General features: G+C 35.5%; 1 protein-coding gene across 1 annotated transcript in view; it reads right to left on the minus strand.

Moving 5' to 3' along the window:
• LOC144257169 (uncharacterized) overlaps window positions 1-18,250 on the minus strand; it is a 116,519-nt gene that overhangs the window by 74,800 nt on the left and 23,469 nt on the right. Inside the window, exon 3 of the mRNA XM_077803129.1 lies at window positions 11,877-11,967. Within this exon, the coding sequence (XP_077659255.1) occupies window positions 11,877-11,967 (91 nt within the window). The remainder of the gene's footprint in view (window positions 1-11,876; window positions 11,968-18,250) is intronic.

Raw genomic sequence — 18,250 nt, forward strand, 5'->3', positions numbered from 1 at the left:
AGGAAAACAGTCAGAGGCTAAGGTAATTAAACAGGCTTGCTTGCTAGTACAGGTAGAAACAAGATTTCAACCCCAAGATCTGATTCTTAATCTCTTCCTACTACGATACCAAGAAACTTCCCACCTAAATATCTGCATAGTCATTATAAAGCACATTAGATACAACCAAAATATAAGATCACAAATTTGTTCCTGAAAATTTACAAGAAGCAGTACAAAATATCATTATTACGTGTATACTCGCACAGAAAAGCTCAGAATATACTCGTGAAAGATCTAATGCATACAACCTCTTTTGCTTTTCCAAAAGCAGCTAAGCTGCTATGGGCTCACTACGCTTCCCATGGTCAATGCAGAGAATCACAGGCAGGATTCATTCATTTAACCACTCAGCCAACACACAAATTAAACATCTAACCCATCCTCTTGCCTCTTTCAGCCTCAGAACCATATACATTCCCTTTAACCTCTTTATTTTCCTAGTCTTTTTCCAATTTTTGCTTCAATAACCTTTGTCAAGTAATAACTATTCCCAGTCACTAACCGAGTCCCTGGGAAATATTTTTGTGTATCTCTTGTGGTTTCCTGCTCCTGTGAGAAGAGTATTTTCCAACCTCACTGGGCAGACTCAGGAAGAAACAAACAGAGAATGTGGATTTCCACAAGGGAATTGGTCATACTTTCTTCAGAATAAATAAATAAATATATAAATAAATAATTATCTTTTTAAAAGAAAGAGAAAGACCCCGTCTCAAAATTAAAAAGTGAAAAAAAAAAACAAAAAAATATTTAAGGGCCAGGGATGTGGCTCAGTGGCTAAGCTCCTCCAAGTTCAATCCTGGTACTAAAAATAAAAAGAAAAAAAGAAAAAGAAAAGGAAAGAAAGGAAGAAAGAGAGAAAAAAGGGAAAACTTGTGTAGATTTTAAAAGAATAAGGAAAAAAGCAAATACAACATGTGGGCCTTAACTAGACTGTTGTGTGAAAAAAGCTAGAAAATGAAATTTTGGGGACAAATGTGAAATTCAAATAAGAACTGGATTTAACAGAATGTAATTATCACACTGTTATTTTCACATATGACAAAATAATGTAGTGGTCTTACAGAAGAATGCCCTTATTTCCAGGAGACAAAGTATTTACAAGAAAGATGTCATAATGTCAAAATTACTTTCAAATGGTTCAGTAACACCACACCCTTCCCTGAAATGTACATATCCACGGGAAAATGTATAGGACAAGATTCTGATAACTGTTGAAACAAAGTTGAAAGTATTTGGATGTCCAGTGTATTGCTGGTTAAACTTTTCTGTATGCTTGAAATTTCAAAATATAAAGTTGTTTTATATGAATTATATCACTAGCAGTCTCTGCTTGTTTTTAGATTTTTAGTATTTTTTTTTCTTTTTTTTCCTTTCTTTTTTACCATTACAACAGTTTATTTAACAAAAAGTTTGATAGTTAAAGGTACATGACCCAACTTTTACATCTTAGTAAAACAGACTCTTTAGAGAGGGACATGGATTCCTCTGCTGAACAATCATTATGTATTCTCATTCCAAGACTTATAAGGTGATATTTTTTCTTAATATTACCACCACATTGTTCTGTTACTCACTAGTTGCCATCTTGACATATTCATCTATCACAAGATTAATAAATGAATCAAATTCCCACAATATTCCTTGGATACATCAGCCACCACTTAAATTCAATGATAACTTCTTTTCCATACATTTTTTCAGCTTGGGAGCATGGAGATTTATTCCTGTTGTCTCCCAGGCAAGTTTAGAGCTGCTATCTCTAGTATTCTTCATCAAGCAGAAATAAGACACTTTCCATGGGTCTACAAAGTACTAACTGCTAAATCTTAGAATAAATAGTTACCACTCTAGTCAGGTTATAAGTAAGAAGGATACACAATTTATGACTACTCTTTTCTTTCAAAAACAAATATGTATTGCATCACATATACAACCATATAATTTTCCCCATCCTGCTTAACATGAAAGTTTGTGGATGTTATTACACATGTCTTTTTTTAAACATAGTATTCATTACTATGTCTTATCAAGGTAGAGAAAATAAAGAAATAAAGTTTATTTTTACAGAATTATGAATTATTTGCATGTACTTCATATATTCTTATCAATGTTATTATTGTAGTAGTATTTTTTTTAATTCTTAAGGCCTTACCATTCTGAGACTCACACTGTATGTAAAGTATGCAAAAAGAAGGAATACAAGAACCTAGAGAAAAGGTAAAGAAGATGGCTCAGGTCACCACAGATTATTTGCTGGAATAAATGTCAGAGAAAAGAATTTAAATTTTTTAAGGCCCATTGCTTCTTTAAAATAGTTATATAATTGAAAAGCTCATTAATTTAGATTTACACACCATTTTTATAAATCAGACTTAAAATATATCAGCATTCCAAACTCCAAATTAAGAGCTATAGAAAGAAAGTTTGCTACATAACAACACCACAAATCCAAGAAAAAGCTAAGGCTAATTCAAGTTTTCAAGTTAATAATCTCAAAGTACATCAGAACTTAAAACCCCAAAAGTTTTTCCTGGACAATGTTGTTTTGTTTTGTTTTGGCAGTACTGGGGAATTAACCCAGGGATACTAATCACGGAATTACATGCCCAGACCTTTGTTTTATTTTGAGAGAGGGTCTTGCTCACTATGTTGCCCAGGCTGACCTTGAAACTGGGATCCTCCTGCTTCAACACCCAAATAGCTAGGTGACAGGCATGTGCCAATGCACCTAGCTGGACAATGATTTTCTTCATTTACTAGACAAATGATATTCATTTTCTTCCCACAATAGTCCCTTCTTAGAGCACTGGCTCTTTCCCCTCATTGAAAAGGAAACTAACTTGAACACATAACGGGCTCTTCTAAGAACAGCTCACTGGAAAGTACTAGACATCCTTAAAAATGTGAGATTTGTGGTTCCTTTCTCAGCAAATAAGAATACAACCAAGATAATTATCTATGGAGCTGAAGGCTAATGACCTTAATACCCATGACTGACCACTGAACACTAATAATAAAGCTGAGAAAATTATTTATCAGGAAGAAACAAAACCAGGAGTACAAGCAACTCCAGAAAAAGAAACAAAGAACAGGCACCTAAAAATATTCAATTCTCCAGAAGCTTGGCTGTACTTTTTGTACTTGAATTCTACAATATTTGGCACCAGGAAAATTGTTTTCAAAATAACTTTTCAAAAAAGGTGGATACGGACATCCATGTATCTATGTAGATACAGTACTTCCAAAAGAAATAAATGAATTAAATTAACATACCAAATACCAAAAATATTATTAGAACATAGCAAAGTCCGGGGTTTAATTACAAATCAATAGATTCTTCCCCAAAATAGAATGTTAACCTAATATACAGTCAGAGAAGACAGGACAAATCATTCTGTTCCAAACACTTTTTTATTACTAAGCGTTTTCTTACTTTTTTCAGCAACAGAATAAAATCTATGTTTAATATAATCAAAAATATATTAAAAAAGAAGCAATGCACCAGAAGCAGAATAGCAGTACAGTCAAATTCATAAGCTAGACACCTACATTTTAATCTGGCCCTGCTATTTCCTAATCCTGTGACCTTGGGCAAGTTTCTTCTCCAACTGTTTCTAAAATAATAAAATTAGAATAATAATAGAATCTATCTCATAGGGTTGTTAGGAAGAATAAATGATGGAACACATGCTTAAATAAAACCCTAGGAATAGTAAATGCTAACAGCTATTAAAATTATTTTTATTATCATTTAGCTATTATTCATAATAAGTAGGTGGATTTCAAACACATCCATAATATTATAAAAGGAAAGTCCCTGAACAGGATCATTTTTAAACAGGTGTAGGAAATGAAAACCATTTTTAAAAAAATGCAAGAAACAGGAGATAAAGACAAGCCCATATTAAAGAACCTCATCTCCTAGACAGTCTAAGTCCACAGCAAACCTCCATAACAATAGGGCCAAGGAATTCTTTCATGCGAAGCCAGCTTGCTTTCTGATAAAATTTTGTAAAAGCTTTCCTCATATGATCTCTAACCACATTAAAATACAAAAACCCTATTTTTGAAAGCCCAATCCCCAGACACAGCAAAACCTCAGGATTATCTACTGAAGTTGGAAGAAGGTAAAGATTTTTAACATAAACCAAATCTTAATTCTGATCTCAAAAGTTTTAATTTATTTATTTTTTTATTGATTGTTCAAAACATTACAGAGCTCATGATATATACAATTGACTCAATTGGGTTCTGGACTCCCGCTTTCACCCCAACTACAAATTGCAGAATCACATCTGTTACATACTCACAATTTTACACAATGGCAAATTAGTGACTATTGCATTCTGCTACCTTTCCTATCCCCTACTCCCCCCCTCCCCTCCCCTCCCATCTTCCCTCTCTACCTCTTCTGCTGTTGTTCAGTTCTCTCCCTTTTTTTCCCCTCCCCCTTGCCCCTCATAACCTCTTATAATTTTGTGTATCATTGAAGGTCTCCTACCATTTCTATATGCTTTCCCTTCTCTCTCCCTTTCTCTCCCCCCATTCGTCTTTGTTTACTGTTAGTCTTTTCCTCATGCTCTTCCTTACTGTTCTGTTCTTAGTTGCTCTCTTTATATCAAAGAAGCCATTTGGCATTTGTTTTTTAGGGCTTGGCTAGCTTCACTTAGCATAATCTGCTCTAATGCCATCCATTTCCCTGCAAATTCTATGATTTTGTCATTTCTTAGTGCTGCATAATACTCCATTGTGTATAGCTGCCACATTTTTTTTATCCACTCGTCTATTTTGAGGGCTGTGGTTGTGGCTCAGGGTAGATAGCTTGCCTGGCCTGTGTGAGGCACTGGGTTCAATCCTCGGCACCCCATATAAACAAACAAACAAACAAACAAAGGTCATTCAACAACTGAAAAATTTTTTTTTAAAAAAGGTTTGAATTTTGAAACACAACTGATTGAGAATTGAGTACAAAGAATTCATTCCTATGGGACTCTGAAACATTTCATGGGCCCGTTATAAATAATTAAGAAACAGCTAAAGATATTCAGGGAGAAAAACAAACATGATACATGATTTATTTCCTACAAAACATGCAATAAGACTAAATATAACCAATTTGAAAGGTCAAAAATTATGTGATAGGAAAAAAGAAAGGGAATAAAGTTGTATAGAAGGGAGAAAGACCATAAATTATTTCTGCTATTTAGAGGGGGAAGCATCAAAATATCCCAATTTTTATAAGAAAACTCAAAAATGATCATGTTAAAAAAAGCAAAGAAAAAATTTGAAATCTGTACTTCTTTCCCTATATGTTTCAAAATCAAATAATTTATTAACTTACACTTTAATTAAACATACAGACATCCACAAAAATTATTCATTCAGTCAAAAAATACTGAATCTGTACTTTTAAAGTATGATTTTAGGATAGGCTTTTTGAGGTCCTTCTCAATACATACAAAGAATTAACTGAATAGCTTGAGAACTTATGTTTTAGATTTTTTCCCCCATTTCCTACCTTCCTTCTATATCATTTATACTGTCTAACACTTTCTAATTACAAACACTTAAGGAGGGCAGTGGCCTTCTTTTTCATTCACATAAAGCATACACCCACATGTGTACACACACACACACACACACACACACAGAATGTTCAGGCGATTGTTGCTGTTTGACCAAACTGGGATAAAATGTTCATGAGTAGGACTTCCTCCTAAGCTCCACATTTCTCTTAATTAGTCATAGATATTTTTCTAAAAGAATATTAAATGTCTTAGGGTGCTACTAAGCAGCCACAGTCATCTTACAAATATATTGATACAAATAAAGATGCCTTTAAGTAGAAATCTTCATAAAATGGAGGGCCACACAAAGAATATTCACATGACCATAGACAACAAGTGCCAAAATGATACACCCTTTACAAGACTGTGAAGAGAAAGAGCATTCCTTCTCCCACTGCTTTCACCCATGTCAACACAAAATAAAACATACAACAAAACAGAGTGGCTAGTAGTTAATTAAATTTAAAAAGAAAATGATAACTTGGGGCTGGGTTTGTGGCTCAGTGGTACAGCACTTGCCTGGCATGCGTGAGGCCCTGGGTTCCATCCTCAGCACCACATATAAATAAATAAAATAAAGGTCCATTGACAACTAAAAAATTACTTAAAAAAAAAAAGAATGACAACTTGATATGCTAATATTCCCAACTTTTTTTGAGGAGAGGAGCACAGGGCAGTAGCAGGGATTGAACTCAGGGGCACTCAGCCATTGAGCCCCATCCCCAGCCCTATTTTCTATTTTATTTGGAGATAGGGTCTCACTGAGTTGCTTAGTGCCTCGCCATTGCTGAAGCTGGCTTTGAACTCGCGATCCTCCTGTCTCAACCTCCCAAGCCACTGGGATTACAGGCAGGCACCAATGCACCCAGCATTGTTCCCAATTTTTAAAAGTGTATTTAGTAACTGCACAAGTCTCCAAAGATCTATAGCAAAAATAACACTTATGTCCTCCATTTCTATTTTCTTTCCCTTTCTTGGTAAGTCAATAATTTAAACAATGCTTCAAAACTCCTATCCTTTTATGCAGTTGATTCTATTTTTTCAAAAACAAACTGTATTAATAAAATGTGTTGTAAAATAACTAAATGGTAACAGGCATACGTCCTTGTATTAAATACACATCCTTATATTAAACAGATACACATCATTCCAGATACACATCATTACAACCTTCAAATATTCAGAAGTAAAAATGGTTAAGGTTAATGTTTGTAGGAACAAATGGCAGCTAACACAAAGCCTTGCTCTTACTATGTGCCAGGGACAGTGCAAAACCCTTATGAGCTTTATTGGTTTCCCACCTCTAACCACACCAATGTGGTTTCTTATTTTCCTCCACTCCCTGAAACACAAGAACCTGCCCTTTAATTTCTAATACTTTTCTTGCATTCAGTTTGAGAAATATGAATTCAGTTTGAGAAATACAGCTTTGACTCATGTTTTGATCCCAACTTAAATGCAAATACATCTAAAAGGAGTACTCCTATACTTTATTATTAGGTATCTGCATTTTAGTAGGAATAAGTCCGATCATTATCAGAGAACACATTTTGAAACAAAGAGCCAATGCAAAATTTTAAAATGATCTTGCTCTGACCCATGATTTGTTTGGGGGCATCTCATTGAGGAGTCAGTCTCTTCAGGGGAATCTGGGATGGGGTATATAAGAAGAGACCTATCTTGGGAAGTCTGGAATGCAAAACCCAAAGCTTGGAAGGTAGTGGCTACTATTCTTCCCATCACAAAGATTGGAAACATGAAGATAGCCAGTTTCCAAAGAAATGGTAAAGAATGATAAGGACCTGCCCGGAAGAGGCACCCTGCTCAGAGCTGACAGGAAACCTAACTATGCTTAGGTCACAGGTTCCCATTGTGCAGCCTCACTGTACTTCTGTCTTTGGTTAGTTTTTTTTTTTTTTTTTATTGGTTGTTCAAAACATTACAAAGCTCTTGACATATCATATTTTATACATTAGATTCAAGTGGGTTACGAACTCCCATTTTTACCCCAAATACAGATTGCAGAATCACATCGGTTACACATCCACATTTTTACATAATGCCCTATTAGTAACTGTTGTATTCTGCTACCTTTCCTATCCTCTACTATCCCCCCTCCCCTCCCCTCCCATCTTCTCTCTCTACCCCATCTACTATAATTCATTTCTCTCCTTGTTTATTTTCCCATTCCCCTCACAACCTCTTATATGTAATTTTGTATAACAATGAGGGTATCCCTCCATTTCCGTGCAATTTCCCTTTTCTCTCCCTTTCCCTCCCACCTCATGTCCCTGTTTAATGTTAATCTTTTCTACCTGCTCTTCCTCCCTGCTCTGTTCTTAGTTGCTCTCATTATATCAAAGAAGACATTTGGTATTTGTTTTTTAGGATTGGCTAGCTTCACTAAGCATAATCTGCTCTAGTGCCATCCATTTCCCTGCAAATTCCATGATTTTGTCATTTTTTAGTGCTGCATAATACTCCATGGTGTATAAATGCCACTTTTTTATATCCATTCATCTATTGAAGGGCATCTGGGTTGGTTCCACAGTCTAGCAATTGTGAATTGTGCTGCTATGAACATCGATGTGGCAGTATCCCTGTAGTACGCTCTTTTAAGGTCTTCAGGGAATAGTCCGAGAAGGGCAATAGCTGGGTCAAATGGTGGTTCCATTCCCAGCTTTTCCAGGAATCTCCATACTGCTTTCCAAATTGGCCGCACCAGTTTGCAGTCCCACCAGCAATGTACAAGAGTACCCTTTTCCCCACATCCTCGCCAGCACTTGTTGTTGTTTGACTTCATAATGGCTGCCAATCTTACTGGAGTGAGATGGTATCTTAGGGTGGTTTTGATTTGCATTTCTCTGACTGCTAGAGATGGTGAGCATTTTTTCATGTACTTGTTGATTGATTGTATGTCCTTCTCTGAGAAGTGTCTGTTCAAGTCCTTGGCCCATTTGTTGATTGGGTATTTGTTATCTTATTGTCTAATTTTTTGAGTTCTTTGTATACTCTGGATATTAGGGCTCTATCTGAAGTGTGAGGAGTAAAAATTTGTTCCCATGATGTAGGCTCCCTATTTACCTCTCTTATTGTTTCTCTTGCTGAGAAAAGACTTTTCAGTTTAAGTAAGTCCCATTTGTTGATTCTTGTTATTAACTCTTGTGCTATGGGTGTCCTATTAAGGAATTTGGAGCCCGACCCCACAGTATGTAGATCGGAGCCAACTTTTTCTTCTATCAGACACTGAGTCTCTGATTTGATATCTAGCTCCTTGATCCACTTTGAGTTAACTTTTGTGCATGGCGAGAGGAGGGGATTCAGTTTCATTTTGTTGCATATGGATTTCCAGTTTTCCCAACACCATTTGTTGAAGATGCTATCCTTCCTCCATTTCATGCTTTTAGCTCCTTTATCAAATATAAGATAGTTGTAGCTTTGTGGATTAGTCTCTGTGTCCTCTATTCTGTACCATTGGTCCACCCGCCTGTTTTGGTACCAGTACCATGCTGTTTTTGTTACTACTGCTCTGTAATATAGTTTGAATTCTGGTATTGCTATACCGCCTGATTCACACTTCCTGCTTAGAATTGCTTTTGCTATTCTGGGTCTTTTATTTTTCCATATGAATTTCATGATTGGTTTATCTATTTCTACAAGAAATACCTTTGGGATTTTGATTGGCATCGCATTAAACCTGTAGAGAACTTTGGGTAATATCGCCATTTTGATGATGTTAGTTCTGCCTATCCATGAACAGGGTACATTTTTCCATCTTCTAAGATCTTCTTCTATCTCTCTCTTTAGGGTTCTGTAGTTTTCACTGTATAAATCTTTCACCACTTTTGTTAGGTTGATTCCCAAGTATCTTATTTTCTTTGAGGATATTGTGAATGGAGTGTTTTTCCTCATTTCTGTTTCAGAAGTTTTGTCGCTGATATACAGAAATGCCTTTGATTTATGTGTGTTGATTTTATATCCTGCCACTTTGCTGAATTCATTTATTAGTTCTAGTAGTTTTTTTGTAGACCCTTTTGGGTCTTCTAGGTATAGTATCATGTCATCTGCAAATAGTGATAATTTAAGTTCTTCTTTTCCTATTTTTATGCCTTTAATTTCTTTTGTCTGTCTAATTGCTCTGGCCAGTGTTTCGAGAACTATGTTGAATAGAAGTGGTGATAGAGGGCATCCCTGTCTTGTTCCAGATTTTAGAGGGAATGCCTTCAATTTTTCTCCAGAATGATGCTAGCCTGAGGCTTAGCATGGATAGCTTTTACAATGTCGAGGAAAGTTCCTGTTATCCCTAGTTTTTCTAATGTTTTGAACATAAAGGGATGCTGTACTTTGTCGAATGCTTTTTCTGCGTCTATCAAGATGATCATATGGTTCTTATCTTTAAGTCTATTGATGTGGTGAATAACATTTATTGATTTCCGTACATTGGACCATCCTTGCATCCCAGGGATGAATCCTACTTGATCATGGTGCACAATTTTTTTGATGTGCCTTTGTATCCGATTCGCCAGAATTTTATTGAGGATTTTTGCATCTAGGTTCATCAGAGATATTGGTCTGTAGTTTTCTTTCTTTGAGGTGTCTTTGTCTGGTTTCGGAATCAGGGTGATGTTGGCCTCATAGAATGAATTTGGCAGAGTTCCTGTGCACTTCTGTCTTTGGATCTCAGTGTCTCCTGGAACACTCCCAAAAGCCTGATAACTTCCCCTTTTTGATTAAGCTAATTTTCACTGGGTCATTTGCAATCACAACAAAACTAACATGGTCAAAAAGGTGCCCTCTCTAAAGCTAAATAACATTATGGAAGGATAAATAACTTCACATAAAAAATAAACTTTTCAATAACCACAATGTAAAGTTAAATACGAAAATTAAGACAATTGTTTTGCTGCAGTACTCTTGACATAACTACCTGGCCACTGAGCCATGCAGCCAGTCCATTAATCACTGCCAAGAGGCACAGGGAAGCAGTGTGGAGCTGTGGAGCAGTGACCCAGGTAGACTGGAGCTTGAGCAGCAAGCATGGGCATGGTGACCGAGCCCATCAGGCTCACTTTGGCATACAGAAGCGGGGAAGACCTGAATGGGACTATAGTGCTAACCAATAGTGTTGGTACTTTTCCAAACTCTGACTAGCATAACTTTGGACCAATAGCATTGACCCAGAGCTATATAAACCCCTACACTAGTGCACCCAAATGGCAATCACTGTTCAGTCCCCTGTTGGGTGTCCTCTCACCCTGTGGAAGTTCTGTTTCTAATTACACTTGAATAAATTCTAATCTTAAACTCACTCATTCTCATCCTGTGAATTGAATTCACAAGTCAAGAACCCAGAAAGAAGAAACTGGTAGTGAGTTGCTGGAGTCTTCTGCAATAGTGGAGGGCGCAATCCACCATTAGGAGCTACAACACATTTCTCAGCTGCAGAGGCATGCAGCTTACACAGACCTCAACTGCCAGCAGGAGTGGAGAAACTCTGATTTCACTCTGAAGTGCCTTACAATGTCATTTATCTCTTAAACTAGTCACTCAATTACAGTACAACAGATTGATGTTCAAAGCCTGCGCTTCAAAATCAATTACAGGTGGTCCCTGACTTAGGCTAGTTAGACTTATGATTTTTTGACTTTAGCAATACACATTCACTGAAACCTTACTTCAAATTTTGAACTTTGACCCTTTCCACAATTGTTGATATGCAATATGCTACTCTCTCTTGATGCCGGGCAGAGGCAGTGAGCCACAGCTCCCCATTAGCCACCATTACAAGAGTAAACAACTGACACTCTACACTGTACTGTGCTAAGCTATGAAATTCAGTAGGTCAGGTGTTTTCAAGACAGTTGCAACTTAGGACATTTTCAAATTACAATGGGTTAATCTATCATAACTTGAGAAGTACCTCTAGATTTTTCCAGGAAAAAGATATAGGAAATGATGCTTTAAAATCACGATTTTGTCCTTCAGGTATCTACAACAAAAGTGATAATGATTTCAAATCAGAATTGAAACTGATGATAATATATTCTAACATACCCTTTTTGTGCAGAAAATTAAAAGCCATTAAAGGAAAAGTGGCTTTCCCTAGTTTACCTAGCCATTAGTGCTAAAGAATGATTGAAAGCCAGGTCTTTTGAATCATGGTTCAGTCAACTTGGTACCACTCAACAATTCAGTAAAGACAATCCTGATACTGTCCCTGGCTCCCTTTTCAACAGACAAAAAAAAAAAAAAAGTCCTAAATCTCACCTGATTCTCTGTTCTGGGCTGGCATGAACCCACGGAGAAATAAGAATGACAGGCACTTTCTTCCTGAAGCAGATGTGGAGAACAACTATACCTGTAATAAAGGAAAGAAAAAGAAAACCCAGTTTACACTTAGAATATAAACTGACTCAGTACCATGCGTCATTCATTTTTAAATGATTCTATCTCCTTTCCTTGCCTTACTTTAATGATGGAACCCATAAGAACACTTTAAAATAAGTAAAATCTGCTCTTAAAAATCCATGAAAATTATAAAGTGATTTGAAGTTGGTCTCTACAGACCATCTGATTCAACTTCTTCCTTTTACTGGTGGGGAAAGCAAGATCTTGAGAAGTTGTGCAAAGAATTAATGACAACATGGACACTTATTGACAGAACTTGATTCTGAATCCAATTCTACCACTTCCAATCCAGAACTCATTTGTACATGATAGATCATATTGACTCCTTTTTAGAAAGAGAAAAAAAAAATCATGTTATTTGTCTAAGTGCATTTATCAAGCATCTGCAAATAAATGAAATATAGAGTTAACCTGATTGGTTCTAAATTAAAATCAGAAAAATCATCTCCTCAAAGGTCACATTCCAGCCTTAAGTTATTTATCTTGCCTAATAAAGAACATCTAAATGTTTCTTTTATTTATGATTTTTTTTTTTAAAGTCCCTAGTTCCATGGAGCTGATATTGTCTCGGGAACAGACAACAGGCATATAGACATGGAGCAAGTGGTGATGGAGGTGATGGAGGTGATGGAGGGGAAGGGGAGAGAGTGACAGGGCTTGCTATTTTTTTTTTTTTTAAGAGAGAGTGAGAGAGGAGAGAGAGAGAGAGAGAATTTTTAATATTTATTTTTTAGTTCTCGGCGGACACAACATCTTTGTTGGTATGTGGTGCTGGGGATCGAATCCGGGCCGCACGCATGCCAGGCGAGCGCGCTACCGCTGAGCCACATCTCCAGCCCCTTTTATTTATGATTTAACCTTCCAACATGAAAACACTAACACATACATCATCAAATCTAGGTTCTAGTCTTTCTTAACTTTGATCTCAACAAGTTTCATGGTCTTAGTCAATTATTTCTTTGGTCTCAGTGCTCCTTTATTCAAAAATGAGGAGCCTGAACTAATTCTCAGGGTCCTTCTAACTCTAAAATGTTTATTTTTAACAATATTCTACTTTTCTAATCAAATATTTGGGTTTTTTTGTCATGTAGCTCTACATTTTCATCTCTTTAGTCATATTATAATAGTTCAGGCAAAATTAGCTAATTATCATTCAAATACCTATCCAACGATAATCTAGTTTTGATGTCTGTCTCACTTTTTGGGTGTTTTTCATTTTATAGGAATCTAGCTAGAGGTGGGGGTGGTATTCTTTAAAAGTCTACCTCTTGAATAGATTCTAAGAAAAATCCCAAATTATTTTCCCCAAAACACTGATTAGATTATACATCTAACAAGTTTTTCTTGTGTGACTTATCAAATGGCAGACACAGAGAAGAACGGCTTTAAAACAAGATACCTCCAGTGAAATACTGAATGCTGTTAGAAATTCAAGCAGCAGTGGAAGAACAAGAAGTGGTGAAATATCTCCAAAATTTTGACTTCTGAGTATGGCTTTGTTCATTCTTAAACATACTGATTGCTCCATACAATAATTATTTGCAGCACAATAAAATTCAAAGAAACATATAAAATGAAAATCTAGGTGCCTGTTACTCAACTCAAGAACTGAATGTGAATTACTGGCTTTGTTCTACTGATTGGTTCCTTCTTGATTCCATGCCCATCACTCTCATCTCCCCTACCCTCTGAAATGTCTACCCTATATTTAGTGTGTATCATTATTTTTTAAAAAGTATAACACATATTTATATATCCCAATAACTATTTTGCTTATTTGCAATTCTGTAAAAATGATATAAAAAAGCTCCTGTCTTGTAGGATTTGACATTTCCATTCAATGATGTTCCCAAGATTCACCATGTTGTTACATGTAGTTTACTGTCACTTCAAAGTAATACAATATCATTAATGTGCCACATTTTAATTATTCACTCTCTTGTCAAGAGCTTGCTTTTGTTTTGTTTTCTGTTTTAGACATTTTTGTTACCCAAGCTCAGATACTTGTCTCCTGTTCCACATGTCCAAAATTTCTCTTAAGTAGGAGTTAAGGATTTCATGCATGTTCAATTTTTCAGAATGATACTGATTTTTATTTCCCTCAAAGTGTTTAGTAATTTATAATCCCACCAGCAACAAGTAGCTGATGTTCATCCACATTCTTTCCAATATTAATGTGAATTTCTTAATTTTAAGATATAAAATGATATATAATTATGGCCTTAATTTGTACTTTCCTATTAATTATGAGCATTTCTTCATATTTATTGTCTAAATCATGCTTCTCCGATGAAACACCTATTCATATCTTTTGCTCATTTTCCTCTTGAGTTGCTTGCCCTTTGCTTATTGTTTCATAGAAATTTTATAAGTATTTTAGATATTGATTATCTGATTTTACCCGTTTTGAATTATTTGGTACAGAAAAATGTTGAGATAAAGAAGCAGAAACAGAAATGTGAAAAGCCAAACAATTAGAAACAGCAAGTTAGAGTAGCCATGTTTTTCTCAACACATTTTTTTTTAATATAATGCAATCTACAGCTATCTTAAGGTACCAGAAATATAAAATATTATATAATCAATCCAGCTTTATAATCTTTCATTTTAATATAAATTCAGACAAAAGCAAAGGCTATGAAACTACTTCAGTGCATTCTAATTGCAGTATGCCATATAATTTCAAACAAATTTTACAAAGGTCATAATTTAGACAGAGTGCTCCCATTTTGACCCTGGCATTTTACATCATACTTTTTTTGAATAAATCAGTTACACTGTCAAAAGGGTGAGCTTAGCTGTGTATGCAAATATGTATGAGAACTGAATTTCAAAACTAGATTTTAGAAATTAGAACGGAAACTTGGAGTCTAGACTTGGCTATAAATTTAACTATACCTCTTTGGTCCAGTTATGTCTTGAGTTAATTTTTTTATACTTAACATGGGAATTGTGTTGGGTAAATTCTAAGGAATATACTCTTGAGTCTGAAGATCAAATAGGAAAAAAATAATAATTTCCCAGGTAGTCTTGAAAGACTTTTAATCTCTTTCCAAGTTATACAAAGTAGACAAATGTATGTCAAGGTCATTGTACTGTCATGTGTAACTAAGTAAACAAATAAAAAAATAAATTTTTTTTAAAAAGCACCAAAAAAAAGTAGACAAACTAAACAATAACCAAATGCTAATTTTCTGAAAGAAAATTTTAATTCATAGTTTTATAGCCTTCCTATTGCTTCCCAAGACTTTTGGCAAATCATCTGATGAAAAGCATCAGGAAGAAATCAAAGGTCAAAACCTGAATATTCTACAAGCTTACCTTGATTCCTATGTAAGTAATCAAAAGAGAACTTCCAGAATCTCTCCTGATACCTACCCACCTACGTGACTCTTTACCCTCCTACTCTGCTTCACTTTCAGCGGTCACATCAAAGTTTAACTCTCTCACTTGGCTATAGATGTTATAGCCCTACTCCTATGCAAGGACATTGCTCTAGTTAAGTCCCACTTTTCCCTCCTACAGCATCAGCTTCCCCCTTCAGATAAAGCAAAACCAATGGCAAATACATCTCCAACAAACAAAAACATTTTAACCCCAAACATCCCTCTAGATGGTCAATGATTTTCATGTTCTTTATGGCAAACATCACAAATACGTATTTCCTGCCTTCAAGTATACTTGCATTCAAACTGAGCATGCTCCAATGAGACTTTTACTCCACACAGCACCACTGAAACTTGACCAACAACATACAGATCATTAAACCCAAAGGCCACTTAGTTCTCACCTCTCTAGACCTATGGGCAGTATTGATGTCATTCACCATGTCCAATACCTTTTCCTTCCCTGGCTCTCAGGTTCTCCTCGTTTCATCCAGTTATCACTGGCAACTCCTTCTCAACTTTCTTTGTTCCTCCTCCTCTTCTCCTTGACACCCAAAGTACAAGTTCTTCCCCCTTCCCCCTAACCCATCAGCTAATACCATTGACTAGCTATCAAATATATCCAGAATTGCACCACTTCTCACCACCTACACAGAACTAGCCATAATCTGTATCATCGCTTACTCCGGTTTTGATCATAGTGGAGTAACTGACCTTCCAACTTCTACTCTTCCCTTTTTGCAGTCCCTTCTCATCAAAGCAGCTAGAGTTATCCTGACATCCTTATATAAATCATATAATACAACATCTGCTCCCCTCATTTCCCAATGCCTTCTCATTTCAATCAGAGTAAAAGCCATTTTTTTTTTTAAGGTCATAAAAGAACCTACATAATTTGGCTCCCATTGCTTCTGACCTAATTTCAAAATGACCTTGTTATTCTTTTACAGGCCAGGCACACCACTGCCTTAGGGTCTTTATACTTCTATTCTTTCTGCCTACATGTTTGTCTATGCATTTATGACTTCTGCATGCATCACTATACTGCTTCATATGGTTGTTTCCTTATGGTTCCTCAAATGTCTCCTAGGCAAAGTCTTTACAATCCCCTCTACTTAAAATTGATTTAAATTGCAACAAGTCTGCCCCCAGTGTACCCTAACCCACTTGTGATTTCTCTCCAATGTTACCAAATGACATTAATTTATTTTACTTTTGCTGTTTATCTGTCCTCCCATGAAAATATAAAATCCATGAGATGAAGATCTTTGCTTTGTTTGGTACTACATTTTCAATGCTTGAAAAAGGTCTAGTGTACAACAGGCATTCAATAAATTTTAATGAACAAAAGAATAATTACTTCCTTAGAGGAAAAAAACAAACCAGAAATCTCTTGAGTTTATAAAACAAGACAATCTAAATAATCAGGGGACAATAATTGGATTTTGGAAGTAAAAATAATCATTCTAAATTTTCTTCAAAAGATAAGTGGTAAAAGACTACAGTTGACATTGCAGATAATACTTAACAAAAACTAAATATAATCAATAAAGTAACCAGTTCTCAAAAACCTGAGGTTTTAAATTCTGACCATTCGCAGAATGACTTCTTTATTTTCCACTAACTGCTGATATATTCAACAAAGAGTGGCTTGTAGAGACATGACACCAACACACAGGAAAATATTATAAAAATGTTCATTCCAAACTGGTTCCAAAGAAACAGGCTCTTTTTAAACAAGGAAAGTCTAAAATTAAAGGACAGATATTTTTAAATGTTTTGAATAGTTTGCTTGGAAGTAATTTAAGCCTTAGAAAAAAGTTGCAAATACTATATACGAACACAAAATACCCACAGATTGGCCTGTTGTTAAAGTTATTCCCTTTGCTTTATCATGTGTGTTCACAGGGTCTCTCCACTGTCTTGCCATTCACACACACATACACACCTACATTTTTCCCCTGAACCAACTGAAGATAAACTATATACATCATAGTCCTTTGCTTCTATGTGCATTTCCTTAAGAGATACTCTCATATAAATAAAGCACAGACATCAACTTCAGCAAATTTAAGATTGTTATATTTTTTCTACTCTGTGGCCTGCATTCCAATTTCTCAACTGTCCCAATAATATCCTTTACAACATTTTCCTCCATTTAATATAATATCCAGTCCAGGGTCAGGCATTGTAGTTTATGGTTCTCTTTCCTAAGCCTCCTTTAATTTGGAATACTTCCACAGCCTTCATCTTTTATGACATTAACTTATTTGAAGAACAAAGGCTTCCCAGCACCTTGTTTTTAAAGTAGAACACTCTGATTTTTTATTTGTATGATGTTTTCTCCTGACTAGATTTAGATTATGCAGTCTTGGCCATAATACAACATAGATGATGAGGAGGTGTCCTCATAAAGTGTCATATCAGAAGTCACATTGTGACCCTCTACCCATATTGTCGGATCTCACTAGTTTGGATCTCACTAGTGCATAATCACTATTTTATGCCTTTTAAATAATACAGAATCTGTGGGGAGATACTTTATAACTGTGGAAATACATTTCTGATCCATGTCTCCCATGGATTGTCAGAATTCTTGCCCTCCCTAGTTTTTATTATTTTATGCTAGCTACAAAATGATGATTTTCCAACTGTACAACTTAGACTTCCTTATAAGCAAGAGCCCTTCATTCTCCTCTACTTACTTCTTTGCAGTTTATTATAATTGTGGATTAATTCCTATTTTTAATAGCTCACTGTTAATTATTATATTTATTTGATGATCAAATTTTCCTATTTAGAATAGTGGAAATATAAACAAGCTTCTTATGACATGCTCACATCATT

Source organism: Urocitellus parryii, chromosome 10 (assembly GCF_045843805.1).
Source record: "Urocitellus parryii isolate mUroPar1 chromosome 10, mUroPar1.hap1, whole genome shotgun sequence".
Classification (NCBI taxonomy): domain Eukaryota; kingdom Metazoa; phylum Chordata; class Mammalia; order Rodentia; family Sciuridae; genus Urocitellus; species Urocitellus parryii.